General features: G+C 54.7%; 1 protein-coding gene across 1 annotated transcript in view; it reads right to left on the minus strand.

The window, feature by feature from the left end:
* The window catches only part of STK24 (serine/threonine kinase 24), a 104,306-nt gene that overhangs the window by 59,560 nt on the left and 29,792 nt on the right, over nucleotides 1–14,954 (minus strand). Inside the window, exon 2 of the mRNA XM_060079578.1 lies at nucleotides 138–368. Within this exon, the coding sequence (XP_059935561.1) occupies nucleotides 138–368 (231 nt within the window). The remainder of the gene's footprint in view (nucleotides 1–137; nucleotides 369–14,954) is intronic.

A 14,954-nucleotide genomic window follows, 5' to 3' on the forward strand; every position in this document is an offset into this window, starting at 1 on the left:
TTGACTGCAAAGGTCGGAACACTTCTCCTTCCTCTGAAACCCTGCTGTGCTATTTATCGAAGTCCTTCCCGTCCGAGGCTCGCGTCTCAGTCAGGTGCTGCATGATGGAAAACCGCGTCTGCATCTTTCAGCCTTACCTTCAGATAGGATCCATAATATTTGGTTACGTAGGGACTGTCACACTGACTCAGCACTGTGATCTCCTGCTGAATGTCCTCTATCTCATCTTCAGCCTCTTCCAGATCAATGATTTTTATGGCGACCACTTTCTGAGTCCGATTGTCAATGCCCTTGAACACCTCGCCAAAAGAGCCCTTCCCGATTTTCTCCAGTTTGGTAAAAAGCTCTTCTGGATCTGCTTTCAGGTTCTGCAGGAGAGAAGAAGGGAAACTGCAGTAACTCACAGGGCTATGACTGCTTCGTCCTTGTACTGATAACATACATACCGTGGTCTTTCAAGGACCGATACGTTTTCCTCACTTAAGGATCAGGCTGTGGTGACCACAGGCCTTCACATTCAGGACACAGAGATTTCTAAATCTCACCTGCGTGTGCACATTAGACTATGAAACACGGCAAGCGTGCGAACAAAAACAATGACCCAGCTAGATTATAAAAACTGGGGAAGTCTCCAGCTTTTGTATAATTAAAGTAAATAAATACCAGAACACTTAGACATGCGGACTTATTGAAAAAATCACTCCTGTCTAAGCAAAAATTCTACTTTTCTCCCCATGCTCCCCCCTTAACTCTCTTAATTTAGGTAGGTATATACTAAAACATAGGTTAACTCGCATCCTCATAACAGGGGGGAAAATGTACGCCCTCACTTAATTGTTTCAGAAGAGGCCGTGTCCAACAAATACAGTCTCAGGCATCTTTGCTTACAGCTACTGCCTTGGCCTAAGTATTTTAACCAGATCCAGGGAACAATAAGGAACCTGTTTTCTTTTGTCAGGTGAACATCATACCCTTGAAAATGGCTTCTAAAAGCTCTTAACCACCAACGTGATTAGCTGAAAAACACACACAGCCTACCTACACTTCCTACGCTTTAGCCGTAAGGACTCCAACACCCAGCCCAACAGCTCCCTGACCAGAGAGAAGTGTGAGCAGCCGAGTTCTCGATGGGCGGCACCTGTCAGCCCCAGGTGGGCGAGAGGGGTGCCGCTGACACCCAGCAACGCCGCACGTCTCACTACGCGGAGCTGCTCAGGCTGCAGCCCCAAGGGGCAACAGAAGGCCCGGGAGCCGCCCACCCTACAGACACACCTTCCCTGTGAAACAGCGGGGAGGAGGAGGAGGGTTGAAGGAGGAAGGACACCAGACACAGAAGAGGGACCCACAGAACTTGAGGGGTCACAGACACAGAACTACGGCAATCTGGGCGGCACTGGGTTAAATTAACTGAGCCTTGTGGGCGAACCGGGCGTCCCACTAACCTGCCGTCCCAGGTGAACCCGCAGAGTGGCCAGCGGTGCTTCCGAGGAGAACTGACACCCACCAGCCCCCTTCCCACGTGAACGGACCCCGTGACGCAGGCGCAAACGGACACCACAGAGGCCCCGCATGAGACGGCACATGAACAACGCGAAAGCTCACAGGTCTCAACCGTAAACGTGAGAAAAGTGAGAAATGGAGTGACCAGGAAAGGGGGACCTGAGAGGCCGCGTCCGCTTCCAGCAGCTACAGACTCTCCCGTTCTCAGGCCCTCTCCCTTCTATCCTCCCCTCCGGGGTGAGGAAGGCTGGCCCTCCGTCTCAAGGCCAATCCCAAAAGCTTCAAATCCACCCTGCCCTCCCCCAGGACGCGGCTTCATCCCTGACCCCCTTCTCCACGCCCCTCCCGCCTGTCTCTGCCCTGGGCAACACGCCGGGGTGTCTCCCACTGAAAAACCACCACCACCTTGCTGCAGGTCGCCCTCCCCGCTCACTCCTCCCCAGCGTCCCCCCGCCAAGTTCCCCACCGTCACAGGCTGGCTCCTGTTCTGGTGTTGGATCCTCCGCGAGGTCGGCCCCCCCGTAGCCTGCCAGCCCCTCGGCATCTACGACTCCCACTCGTCCTCTTCCAGTCTCCCCGGTGCCAGAAGAGTCTTCAGGCGCAGACCCGCCCGGCCTGGCCGTCATCAAGGGCAGCCACCCCGAGGCTCCGGACTTGGCCTCCTGTCTTTCTCTCCTCCTTCTCCCCGGGGTTTGGGACCCTGTTCCCCAAACCTGGCTTCTGGCTAGTGAAGAATCACCCGGGACACTTAGAGGTCCCAAAACACTCGCCCGGTCATAAAGGGTGGGGGGAGGAGGGGGTCGTGTAATCCGTATTTTCAAAAGACCCCCACTGAACAGGCACCTTTGAAAACAAACTTCTAAATCATAGGGTATGTGGTAACTTGCAGACTGCTGGGGCAGTCCTTTGAGCTTTAACTCCCAGGATCCACCGCTTGCTGAGAGCTCCTCGGCCGGGACGCGCGGCAAGCTCTGCCTGTCATCTCCGCCTCGGAACTGGCCAACCTCCCCGCACACAGCCTCCCGCACCACGCCGCACGCCACGCTGAGGGCATTCGGGAACCACATTTTACTCTCCTCTCCACCTGTGTGCCTGGGCTCACCACTGACGGTCCCCAGGTGTCCCCTGAGCAGTAAGAAAACCACAGCCTCACACCGACCCAAAGGACACGCTGACTCAGGGAGACAAAGCGCCTGGGTGGGGCGAACTGGTTGGAAGGCTTAAGGAAGACGCAGTCAGAGCCACCTGAACTCCCATGGGCGGTGATTCTCAACTCTCAGGCGCATCAGAATCACCTGGAGGGCTTATCAGACCCGCCTCCCCACCCCCAGGCCTGCGGCAGTGCATCTGGGGGAAGCCAAGTATCAGCACCCAGGTGATGCAGGTGCTGCTGGTGTGGGGACCACGCTGTGAGAACCACTGCTTAGCAGACACGGGGGGCGAAGCAAGGCAGCCCTGACTAGATGACGTGCCACCGAAATGAGGCTTGTTTTAGGTCAGCTGACCTGACCTCCCTGCACTGACTGCCCCACCCCCATACCGAGAAAAACAGCGGTGTTCCTTCTTGGGAGTTAATTAAAACAAAGCCAACAAGAATGTATCCAAACCCCTACCATGCCAGAGATGAGAGTGTGGGAGACTGTTACAAAAATAATGGCCAATGAATCCCGGCTGGATTCACACCCCTTCAGCACTCCTCCAACAAGAAAGGAATAGTCTTGTGTCCCCACCCCTTGAATGCGGGCTGGTCTTGTCACATGTTTTAACCCACAGAAGGTGGTGACTTCTGAGCCGAGGCCTCAAACGGCTGGGGAGGCTGGGAGTGAGCGTGCGGTGGGAGGTCCATCGCAGCCACTGCACGGATCCCCGCTGAGGCCCAGGGCGTGCACGCGGCCAGCCTAGGTCACCCAGCCTGAACCCCGGCACAGCAGAGCAGCCTCAAGGGAGCGCCCGGCCAAAATCCCCGTCAATCCACAGACTCTGTCTTAAACCATCAAGTTCTGGTTGGTGTGTTACTGCACCCCAGTAGAGAACCGGTACAAAAAAGGAAGCTAGAGGCAGGGTGCTGCCCGGGCACAGGCCCTGACAGCGCGGCCGGACAGCAGAACTGCTGTGGACCATCTACTAACGGCCTCTCTCTGCCCCTCTCTGAACTCGATCACCTACCTCAGCTACCTCGTTCCCGTCTCTCCATGGGGTGCGGGGTGTGTCTTTTCAATTCACGGCTCTCTGAATCAACTGAAGCCACCCCCAAGGAGCTGCAATGCGGCAGCCCTGTCCACATCCAGCCCTGACCCGGGGCGGGCGGGCGCAGACTTGAAGGCCACTGCTGTACCCCGAGGGAAGGGCGGGACGGGAGGGGAGGAGTGTATCCCACAGCTCGGACGGACAGAAATCCTTGGGACCAGAAGGCCAGCCCGGAGACTGTTACAACAATGGCTTTAATAAGTAACCCATCCCCAAGCCCAGGCCCCTAATCAACTTTGCCTGCTGCTCCCCTTGAATCTGGGCTGGCCCTGGGATAGACGCTATGCTATGCTATTTACGAGGTTAAGCCTGAGGCCCTGCAGCTTTCACCTCCATTAACACCTAAGGAGGCCTGAGCTAGCTGCTGGAGAGGGACTGAGGAGAAGAACCCAGGCCCTAGCCACCCAGCGGGCCAACTGCAGGCACGGAGAGGGACGCCCAGCGTCCTAGCTGACCTTAGGCCAGCAGCTCTCCTGCCGACCACGGGCAGCGAGTGAGTCCAAGCGAGACCTGAGGGGAAACTCCAGGTCAACCCAAGGGTTCATGAGAAATACTAAATCATTATTGTTTTAGGCACAAAGTTCTGGGGGGATTTGTCACCCAACAGATAACGGAATTCAACAGAGATCGCTGATCACTGCCAGACAAAAGTGTCCATTCCTGAGGGCAGGGTACAGACAGATGTTCTATACTCGGGAGAAGAGTGTTTCGTTTCAATCAATTGCCCGATTTTCCTTTTGCTGGGTCTAAAACAGCTTAGAAAACAGCTGTTTTCACTATACTGCTTTGACCATCCTCCCCAAAGCCCTTGCCCCGGCATCCACACCTGTGAAGTTAGCGCAGTTTTTCTGTCTCGCATCTGCTCAAGTGTCGTGTGGCATTCCACGCTCTTGGCCACTGTGTTACCAGCTATAAACCGGAATAAAACCCGGCCCTGGCAAGAAGGGAGCCATCTGCCAAGTCGGCGACGGCAGGCGCTAAGCAAGCAGGGTCCTCGCCCTTTGGCAATTCTGGCATAAGTTCATCACCATGCGCTGCAACCCCGTGCAGTGCGGTAAGGAAATCAATGCCAGAGATGACCTAGTCCGCAAAGGAACGTCAAGATTCTGCTGCCAGAATCTGTTCTCCGAGGAAAGTGGACCTCCTTGGTAGGAAAGGTGCCATCCTGCCAACCATCTTGAGAATTCTCTTTTCAGAAAGGTTTAAGCTGAACCAAGCACTGGTCATCATCCAAGATTAGAAAGGCCTGCCAGCCCCTCACCCCACCCATCCCACGTGCCTGAAAGGCAATCGGCTCCTGGGCAGGAGTCAGGACACGCAGAGGCTCAGCCTCCTCTGGGCAGGGGAAGGCCAGGACCCTCCCCCACCATTTCCTTCTCCTAGGGCAATGAGCTGGGGGACCAGAAGGGCGGGGTTGGATGCCACCTGCACATCCCACTACTCGGGTGTGGGACCAGTCGCTAAAGAACATCACTTAGATGCCCAGGGCAACCTTCTCATTCCTGCACAGAGCCAGGAGATCACGCTTTAAGGCAGAGGGTGGGGTGTGAGTCTCATGAATACGTTTACTAACCTGTGTGACCCCACGAGGTACTCAACACCTAGGTCTGTGTTTCCTCCCCTGAGGGAAGGGCTGGAGAGAGAAAGAAATAACAGCAACAGTAGCATCTCTCCAGATTAATTGCCACTAAGGATCTGGCACCCCCGAACTGCGGGACGTGTCCCGGGCACTGTCTATAGAAGAAGGCACTCAAATACTGATGTCTCTTCTCTACTCACGTCTCTTCCATACCCTCAAAACCTCTCCCACCTATGTCAAGAAACAGCCCAACTTCCCATGTGGGGGAGCCTTGAGGTTAAGTGAAAATGTTCAGGAAATGAGACGTATGACACTTCGTTCTCCTACTTCCTGTGGCTTTATTTTGTCTTTTTCATCACCCTTTTCCTCATGACAACTCCAGGCCGTCTGTCTCTTTAAACGTTAGTCAGCTAAATTCTGAGCCTTTCTATACACTCACACCTCGCCTTGTTTATTTTTAATTTCAAGATTTAGAAAAACCAGGGCATTTGTTACACTTAATCATCCTAAAGTCAGGATCCTTGAAACTGACCAAAATATGGAGAAGATGCATTTCCGTCAGTTCAGGGGGCCCAGGCACAGGTCTGGGCTCTGAAAATGCTCCCAAGCCCCTTCCCCATCAAGCCCAGGAAAGCCTTCACTGGCTCAGGATCGCGGCAAGAGCTGACGAGCCAAGGGAACGTGCCCAGGGGACCTGGAATCACCAGTTCCACAGACCTTTCTCACTAACTGTGATATGGAAGTTTCGGGGCAACAGGTTACCCCAAAGCCTGGAATCTCCCAGTAACAGGAAATGAACAGGCATGAGCACAGCAGAAGCAGCTGTCACAGTGCCACGCAGCACAGGGAAGGGGCCCCAAACCTCCAGGACTCCGACTCCTCTGAGAAGCGGAAATCCAAGGGTGTGATGGCTGCTCCCCCCAACTGCCCCCTCCTCCCGAGAGATGGTCCAGAGCTGCCCAGCTGGAGCTCAGGCTTCTACAATAATTCAGCCCATTTCATAATCCTTTGAGAGAATTCATTAAAATACTTCCACGATGACTTAAGTATTTTATATTTTTAAACCTGAACAGCTATTACTGTGTTCTTTTGAGCACTTCTGGCAAGGACAAATGCACCTGGCATCACTAATCGACTTTCAAAGGTCCTCAGCTTCAGACGTACCGCTCGTACAGTTGCACACACGACACCGCTCTGGGCTGAAGCCAAGCTCCAGGAAAAGAAAAAGGAACTGTCTAGGTTTGCCGTGTTCTAATACTTGTGCCTTATCACATCAGCATCCCAGAAGCAACAGACAAGAGGGCATCGGGGTTCAGCCGGGTCTGGACCAGGTGTGGCCCCTCCCCTCTTCTGAACTTGGCAAGCATCCCCAGGGAAGCACAGAACTCTCCTCCTGGAGCTGAACTCGGCCTCAGGGCCCTGCGCTCCCCACCTGCCCGGGCAGCCGCCGCCGGCACACAGGCGGGCGTTATGGGCCGGCAGCTTCCCGCCGACTTGTCCTTCCGCATCGGCCCGACTCTCCCACCCGGCCTTTCCCCGTGGTCCGACCGTTAACAGTGTTACTGTCTTCCATTCCCGAAGCTGGAAACGCCTGCACCGCCATTGCTTTCTTGCCCCTACCTCCCAACGGTCTCTGCAAGCGGCCCCCGCCGCCGGCCTGACCGCCCCCCCCGCCGGCCCTCCCCTCACCCACCCGCCGCGGCCTCGGCTACGCCTCCAGCTGCCCCGCCCCCAGACGCCCCTGCACACCCTGCGGGCAGAAAGCGGCTTCCTCGAAGCGCATGGTTTCCCTGCACTGCCTAAAGCAGCCGGGGCAACACGCCGTCTCGAGATCGTAGTCACACACGCTCGCCGCGAAGCTGAACCACAAAGCCCCTTCCCACCCCCGCTTCCTGCTGCTCTCCCCGCTGACCCTCCCATCACCCAACCTCCTAACACCGTCTCCGAGCACCCAGGGTTATGTACCCAGGGTTATGTACCGTAATGACTCCACGCGCAGAGAACTCTCCAAGCGACAGGATTAGAGGCGTGGAGAACAGACGCGTGGTTGTGGGGCGGGGCGGGGGCAACCAGTAAGGGGCAACATGGGGAGATTCCACGTGGCCGCGAACAGCTCTGCATCCCGACTGCGGTTAATGCTACTCGAACTGCTTCTGCCCCAAAGAGACCACTATTATTTCACTGTTACAGGTGAAAAGTTCCCATTTGCTGTTTCATACCCTCTCAACCCTAATGACTCCCTTGAGCACAGGGAGCAGGGCTCCAGGGCTCCTCTTTGCCAGAGCGTGATTTTTATGCCACTGGTTGAAATGGTATTAACATTTTACAGGTGATTTTCCCCCCTGAGATGATGATTACCACTTAAGAACGTACCTTATAATCTTGCCAACCTCACCCAGCAAAGAGGCGAGCAGCATGGGTGCCTGCAGTCAACACCCAGGCCCCCTTAAGAAACAAACACTGTAATCCAAACCAAACACCCAGGGGGCTTCCCTGGTGGCGCAGCGGTTAGGAATCCGCCTGCCAATGCAGGGGACAGGGGCTCGAGCCCTGGTCCGGGAAGACCCCACATGCCGCGGAGCAACGAAGCCCGTGCGCCACAACTATTGAGCCTGCGCTCTAGAGCCCGCGAGCCACAACTACTGCAGCCCGTGTGCCTAGAGCCCGTGCTCCGCAACAAGAGAAGCCACCGCAATGAGAAGCCCACACACCGCAACAAAGAGAAGCCCCCGCTCGCCGCAACTAGAGAAAGCCTGCGCGCAGCAACAAAGACCCAACGCCACAAATAAATATAAATTTTTTAAAAAATTTTTTAAAAACAAAAACCCAGCCAAAATTCAGAGCATTACGTGGAGAAAACAAGGAAAATGCAACCACAGCCTAAACAAATTACAAGACCCAGGGGGCACCAGACGTTCTGCTCTGGTTCTGCAGAGTATCATTCGGGGCAGCAGCCATACAAGCCCTGGAGACAAAAGACACTAGAAACCGTCCCCCCCAGCAATAAGCTACCAAACAGAGAGATTCAATGCTGTCCTTCTGAACACTTAATTTATCTGACAAAAGTTCGGGTCTCTAGGCAACCATAAGCACCTGGAGCCCAAACAACACAAGTTCAGATCTCAGTTCTACCAAATTACCAGCGAGTCACTGAACCACCCAGCCTGTTTCCATACCTGTAAAATGGGGTAACAGTACTGACTTCTTAGAACGTTGAAAGGATAAAATCAGAACGTAAAGGAATCTCCTCGTGTGGTATCTGCTAAACGGTAAGTCATTAATAAATACAAACCACTTTTGTTGTTGCAGTTGTTTTTTTGTGTGTGTACTTAATACTGAGCTATTCTTTCTGAAAATACTTGGTCAGGTTGAACAGAAGCCTCTCATCTGAACTAGAACTAAAACCTAGATCATGGACTCACAAACCAGCACACCCTCCACGGCACTATCTTAAAATCAGCTAAAATAACGAGGCCTTTTCTCCCTCAGGAAGGGAACAAGGAGAATTCTAGGAGGCCTGAGTGAGCATCCTCAGAAAGAGAGAAGGAAACATCTGCAAAACTCCTAAGGTACAGAGGCCACCCGTGGTGCAGGTTAAAGAAACCACTGGCCAGGGAGGCCCAAGGGCCCTGCGGCCTGGGTGGGGTTCTAACACAAGGCTCCAGAGAGGGCACTGAGCCACAGGGATGCAATGACCCCCACCTCCACCCCCAAGTATGAGGCTCTCAGGAGCCATAAATAAACAGAAGGTCGCACCTGTGAGAACCTTCCAAGCGTTCCATAAACCTCCCCTTTTTAACTTTCCTGTAACGGTGACTACTAGATCCCTTAAAACAGAGAAGGAAAGAAGGTTCTACTCCATGGGCAGCCTCAGGAGAAGGGACTCAAGCTAGAGGAGCACAAGGGATTTTAAATGGAAAAGGAAAAGCAGGCCCAAGCCCAGGGAGAATTACAGCAAAGAAGGCAGGCTGTGAAAAGCACAGGCCTGGGGCACACAGCACACCCCACAAGCTAGTCAAGAGGACCACATGCTTCCTGTACAGAAACACATACTTTTAGTTTGTGAAAGAGGAATCCTGTTAACTGTTTCTGAGCAGAAACTTGAGCCTAAGAGATCACCTTGCAAAACAACCTGCAGAAGATCCGAATGCACGAGGCAGCTTCATGCTGACACCCACAAACGAGCTAGATTCGCAAAATCCTGGCCTCCCCTAGGTCACAACTTAGGTGCAGTTGGAAGCCGTGAAACGCTTTGGTCTTGGACATGGGCTGGGTGGAATGAAGCCGTGAGAAAGCTGACCACCATTTCTCAATGCCCTCCTGAAGGAGGTATCATCTCCACCTTACGGTGGTTATGGGATTTGTCCAAGGACACAGCGCACGTGACAGACCCTGAAATGGAACTCAGGGCCATCTGATTCCAAAGGGCGAGCATGTTGACAACTGCTTCCCCAGTTCTGACAGCAAAACACAACAGAAAGAGCACAAAAGTAAGACGCTCAAGACCTGGGTTTTTCCCCTGCTGTAACGCTTTGCTGCATGACCTTGAGCAAGGTCTTAACTTCTCAGTAAAACGCAACAAGGGTGCCTGAAGTATTTATCTACCTCACAGGTTTGTCAGAGGATCAAATCAGCCCAAGTAAGAGGGGAAGGCGAGGTGCACTGCAAACCCTTTCCCAGAGCGCAGATGGCGGCTGTGTTACCTTGCAGGGCGTGCGCTGACGCTCAGAAAGCACATCCAAGGCCAAGCGAGGTCACCTTTAAAACAGCACTCAGCTTTGAAGACGTTTTTAGAAATCACTAAAACACTGGCCAAAACAGTTGCTGAGAACGAACCACGTGTAACACAACGCAACACGGTGCTGACAAGATTACAGACTGCTGTCAGCTTAGAGTATGGCCTAACTTTACATTCCTATTTTGTAATACAAGTTATTCTTTCCATAAATATCTTTAAGCTAATTAGACGCAAATAAAATGCCCTGAAAACCTGTCTCATCGGTTTAATCTAACCATTACATTTCAGGAGGCATTCTGTACTCAAACCAAAATCGGGCAATGTGTCTAATCAAGCCTATTAGCCTGGAAAGGGCTTTCTCTCATTCTAACAGGTTGAAAGCTCACTCTTTATCAGGGTCTTTCCCACACCTCCCCCACCTGAAAATCAAGCTGCCCTTTTTATAAAATACATACAGGAACGCACACGCACACGCACACACACACACAGGCGCGCGCGCGCGCGGCCAATGGGGGGAACTCCTCGTTCTGACTCGATAAGCAGGTCTCAGACCAGGACCTTGTCTCTCACCCCCAGCGCCGCCTCGGGACCCAGGGCTCCCCCTGAGGGGCAGGAGCCGAGCTGCTACGGGCCCCTCCCCAGTCTGCCCGCACTCCTCAAAGGCACCAAGGACATGGCAGCGTCTCGGCCGGAAGGAAGAGGGAACCACCCGAGGTGTCTGCCTCTCCTCAGCCTCCCGGGAAGGGAGCAGAAGCCACTGGGACGCAGGCGCCGCCGGGGGAGAGGCTGCAGCTCCCTGGGGGCCCCGCCGGGCGCAGGGGAGGCCCCAGGGCGGGAGGTCGGTGGTTCCCAGCGGGGCTGCACGCCGGCCTGGACCACCTGTGCCCCCAGCCCCACTCTGGACCAGCAAACCCAGCCCGAGCATTATTTAAGCCCACCCCCGAAGATTCCAACGGGCGGCCAAGGTTGACAACAGGGGTCTGGTCTGGGAGGCCACCTGGCGTGTTCACCTGCTTTTCTTCACGTGGGAAAATCACGTCAGAGCAGGGGACGGGGTGTCCCCCCCGAAGCTCACATTTCTAGTCTTTTCCTCTCCAACTCCTTCCTCTCCTACCTCGCTGGCCAAGGACACCCATTCTCCGCCTCTAGCCCCCAGTGTTTTATATTAACTAGTCGGCTGATTTAAGGTCTCCAAAAGAAAAACCTTTATTTACCAAATAAAGCTCTTTAAATAGCAGATGGCTCCAATTAGCTCAGAATTAACAGATTTTTCCTATCCTCAAATAGTCTCTCAGAAGAAGTCTCATTCCTAGCTAGATGACCAGAGATCATTTTTAAGTGCGAGGCCTAAATCCCAGGTTTACACAGAAACGGGCTTTCCCGGGCTTCCCTGGTGGCGCAGTGGTTGAGAGTCCGCCTGGCGATGCAGGGGACACGGGTTCGTGCCCCAGTCCGGGAAGATCCCACATGCCGCGGAGCGGCTGGACCCGTGAGCCATGGCTGCTGAGCCTGCGCGTCCGGAGACTGTGCTCAGCAACGGGAGAGGCCACACAGTGAGAGGCCCGCGTACCACAACAACAAAAAAAAAAAAAAAAAAAGAAACGGGCTTTCCTGCATATCACACGGAACCTCCTCTCCTGCGGTGGGAGCCCCTCCTGGCCTGTCTCCACGTCGATCACTGCCTCTTCTAAGCAGCACTTTCAGTCTCTCACCCGCGAGCTCGCAGGCACGTGACAAATGCCCCACAATCCAGCTCAGTAAACTCATTTCCCCCATGGCATACACCTGTGTTTCAATCCACCTGAATAAATATTCTACAATGTGTGACAAAAACAGAAAACGTTAAATTTATGAATTTATGTCTAGACCTACATACCCGAAAAACTGGAAATTCTCCTAAAACTCTTGTCCTTAGGATTTAGGGAATCCTAGTAGCAGCATCCTATTCATTTTTATATGGATGTTTAAGGTAGAAACTGCTCTACCAAACAAGAAAATACAATTTTTAGAAAAGCATTAAAAATGAGAAAAAAGTGACTGCAACCACCCCGGGGAATCTCCTGTTTCTGGCCTCAGCATCTAATAAACACCCCCGGCCCCCATCTGCTCGCCGCCTTAGCAAACAGGTGGCCGGAGCTCTGTGGGGTCAGAGGTCAGAGAGGAGACCCCCCCCCACCGGGGAAAGCACGTGCTCCGTCCGGGTGTGCGAGTGAGGGTCCAGGCTGGAAGGCCGCCTGGAGAGGCTCTCCGCCCTCACTCACTCGGGGTCAAGCTCTTTCTCTGCGCAGACTGAACAAAAGGCTCTGAGGCTCTGGCTACTCTTCTGCCGACCGCCTGCCCAGCGCCAGATGCTCCCAGGCCCTGCGCCGGACATTCGGCAGGGTCGCCTTGTCCACACCCGCGGGAGCGCGAGGCCTGACTGCAGAGCGAGCCGGGGAACCAAGGGCCCGGGGCTGCAACTCATCCAGGGTCACAGAGCTCGGGGCAAGCCCAGCACCCTGGAGTCCCCACGCAGGGAAGTGTGGCCGCCACCAGGCTCCCGCAGCGGACGGTGGGTACACTTCTCTTCAGTGAAAGTCTCCCTGGCTGGAAGATGAAGGCCTGGGGTCCCTTTGAGGTGACGAGCAGGCCCAGATGTCGGGGCAAAGAGCAAAATCAGGCTAGTTTTGTTGGACAAGCACTTGATGAAAGCTACGCAATGCATTCCAAATAAATTATAGAGCTCATTGAGAAATGAACCCTGGCACCTCCTTTATTAAAAGCAAAACGCAAATAACAAGCCAGCCATGGAAAATATTCCGACCACACCCTACGCGAAGACGCACTGACAAACAGCAGCGGCTCCCGTTTCCAAGAGCTCCTCCGTGCGAAGGCTCACGCTAAGCAGTTTTCAGAAGTACTCCTCTGTGGACCCCACAGCTGGCCCAGGAGAAAGGGACCAGGATCCTCAGGACGCAGCTGAGAAAGCTGAGGTGCAGAGGGCAGGTCACTTACACAAGGTCCCCCGCGGCCAGTGGCGGGGGGTTAAGCCCCACTCCGCCTGTGCATCGTGGGTCAGCCTCTAAACGGAAAGTGTGTGTAAGCTGCTGGCCTGGCAGGAGGCCTGACAGGAGAGGAACCGAGGTGGCACGGTCTGCCTTGGGTTACAGCACTGGGATGCTACGACCAGCTCGAGGAGGACAATCTGATGCCACCTCCAATTCCCTGCAGGTCAACTCGTCTTCCTGTATGTATTTTATAAAAGCCTGCAGTAACGATAGAGAGTGTCAGGGAACAAGTACATTTGGGCATCTGTATATTTCAATCAATAATCACATCTCCTTTACCTGAAAATCCTTCAGCTTTTAGAGGCATCGGGGAAAATGGCTGGAATAGAAAAGCTAAGGACAAGGCTGATTTGTCTCAAACAGGAAGGCAGGCCTCCTGCTGCCCCTTGTGGGGTGTGGGGTCCACCAAGCGTCCGTTTATCCCTAGGAGGGGGGGCAAGAGGGCATGAGCTGTGTTCAGCGTTAGCCGGCCCACATTCCACAGCAGTCCTGTGGCTCCATGTCCACCAGGGAGACGACCGCACCCAGGCAGCTGTGCAGTGCTGTCCCGGGAGGGCTGGGGCTGGGTGGCCAGCCCGCCCCTCTGAAGGCCCGGAGAGCACACACCCTGGGCTCTGTGGGCCCAAGGGTCTCCACTGCACATTCTTCTTCTCTCTCTTCTTTTTTTTTTTAATTTTATTTTATTTTTGGCTGAATTGGGTCTTTGTTGCTGTGCGCGGGCTTTCTCTAGTTGCGGCGAGTGGGGGCTACTCTTCCTTGCGGTGCGCGGGCTTCTCATTCCGGTGGCTTCACTTGTTGTGGAGCATGGGCTCTAGGCCCAGGGTTTTCAGTAGTTGTGGCCCATGGGCTTCAGTAGTTGTGGCTCGCGGGCTCAGTAGTTGTGGCTTGCGGGCTCTAGAGCGCAGGCTCAGTAGCTGTGGCGCACGGGCTTAGTTGCTCCGCGGCATGTGGGATGCTCCTGGACCAGGGCTCAAACCCGTGTCCCCTGCATTGGCCGGCGGATTCTTAACCACTGCGCCACCAGGGAAGCCGTCTCTCTTCTTTTTTAACGACCACTTGAAAACGTAAAAACCCATTCTTAGCTCATAAGCCAACCAAAACAGGCGGCTGTAGTTTGCCCATCCCCACGCTAGACCATCGAGCCGGCCAACACGCAAAAACCCTGTCCACCGCCGACCACACCAGTAACCCGGATCCCACCGAGGGAACCCAGTGCCGGCACAGGAGCCGCTGTGACCTGATGGCTCCGAAATAACCTGCCCGCCTCGCTCCACTGAACCGGAACCGCCTCCCCATCCTCCGCCCGCCCCGCCCTCCCACTGCCGGAAGGGAGGGCGAGCAGCACCTCCCCTGACAGATGAGAAAGCGGAGGCCTGGCGTGTATGTCACGGGCCCAGGCACACAGAGCCGAAGGCTAGGGCTCAGCTCCGAAGCCCCTGTTCTCTCTATCGCCCGACGCCGAGGCCCCCAACTCCCGCTCTCGGAACGCGCCAGCTGTTAAGGATATTTACAGGGAGAGCTGTGACTGCGGTCTCGGGCGGGGCTCCCCCCAGCCCTGCCAGGGACGAAGACTGTCGAGAAGGGTGAAGGATACTGGTCTGCGCACACGCTCTCATAACAAGGCGCACGCGTCAGGCTGGAGTGACGATCTTCCACCTACGGCGGCCTGATGTCTGGTGCCTGCACCACCGGCCCTGAGCAGTGCCCAGTGCGCAGCGGTCTCCCCTCCTGCAAGAAGGAGCTCATTTCCAACAGGCCAGGGCCTGGCACGGAGGGGACCCCTCAATGAATGTCAGCTGCCACCTTGGCGGAACGGAGGCAGACAGACCCCCCAGATTAAAGA

Source organism: Mesoplodon densirostris, chromosome 17 (genome assembly GCF_025265405.1).
Source record: "Mesoplodon densirostris isolate mMesDen1 chromosome 17, mMesDen1 primary haplotype, whole genome shotgun sequence".
Classification (NCBI taxonomy): domain Eukaryota; kingdom Metazoa; phylum Chordata; class Mammalia; order Artiodactyla; family Ziphiidae; genus Mesoplodon; species Mesoplodon densirostris.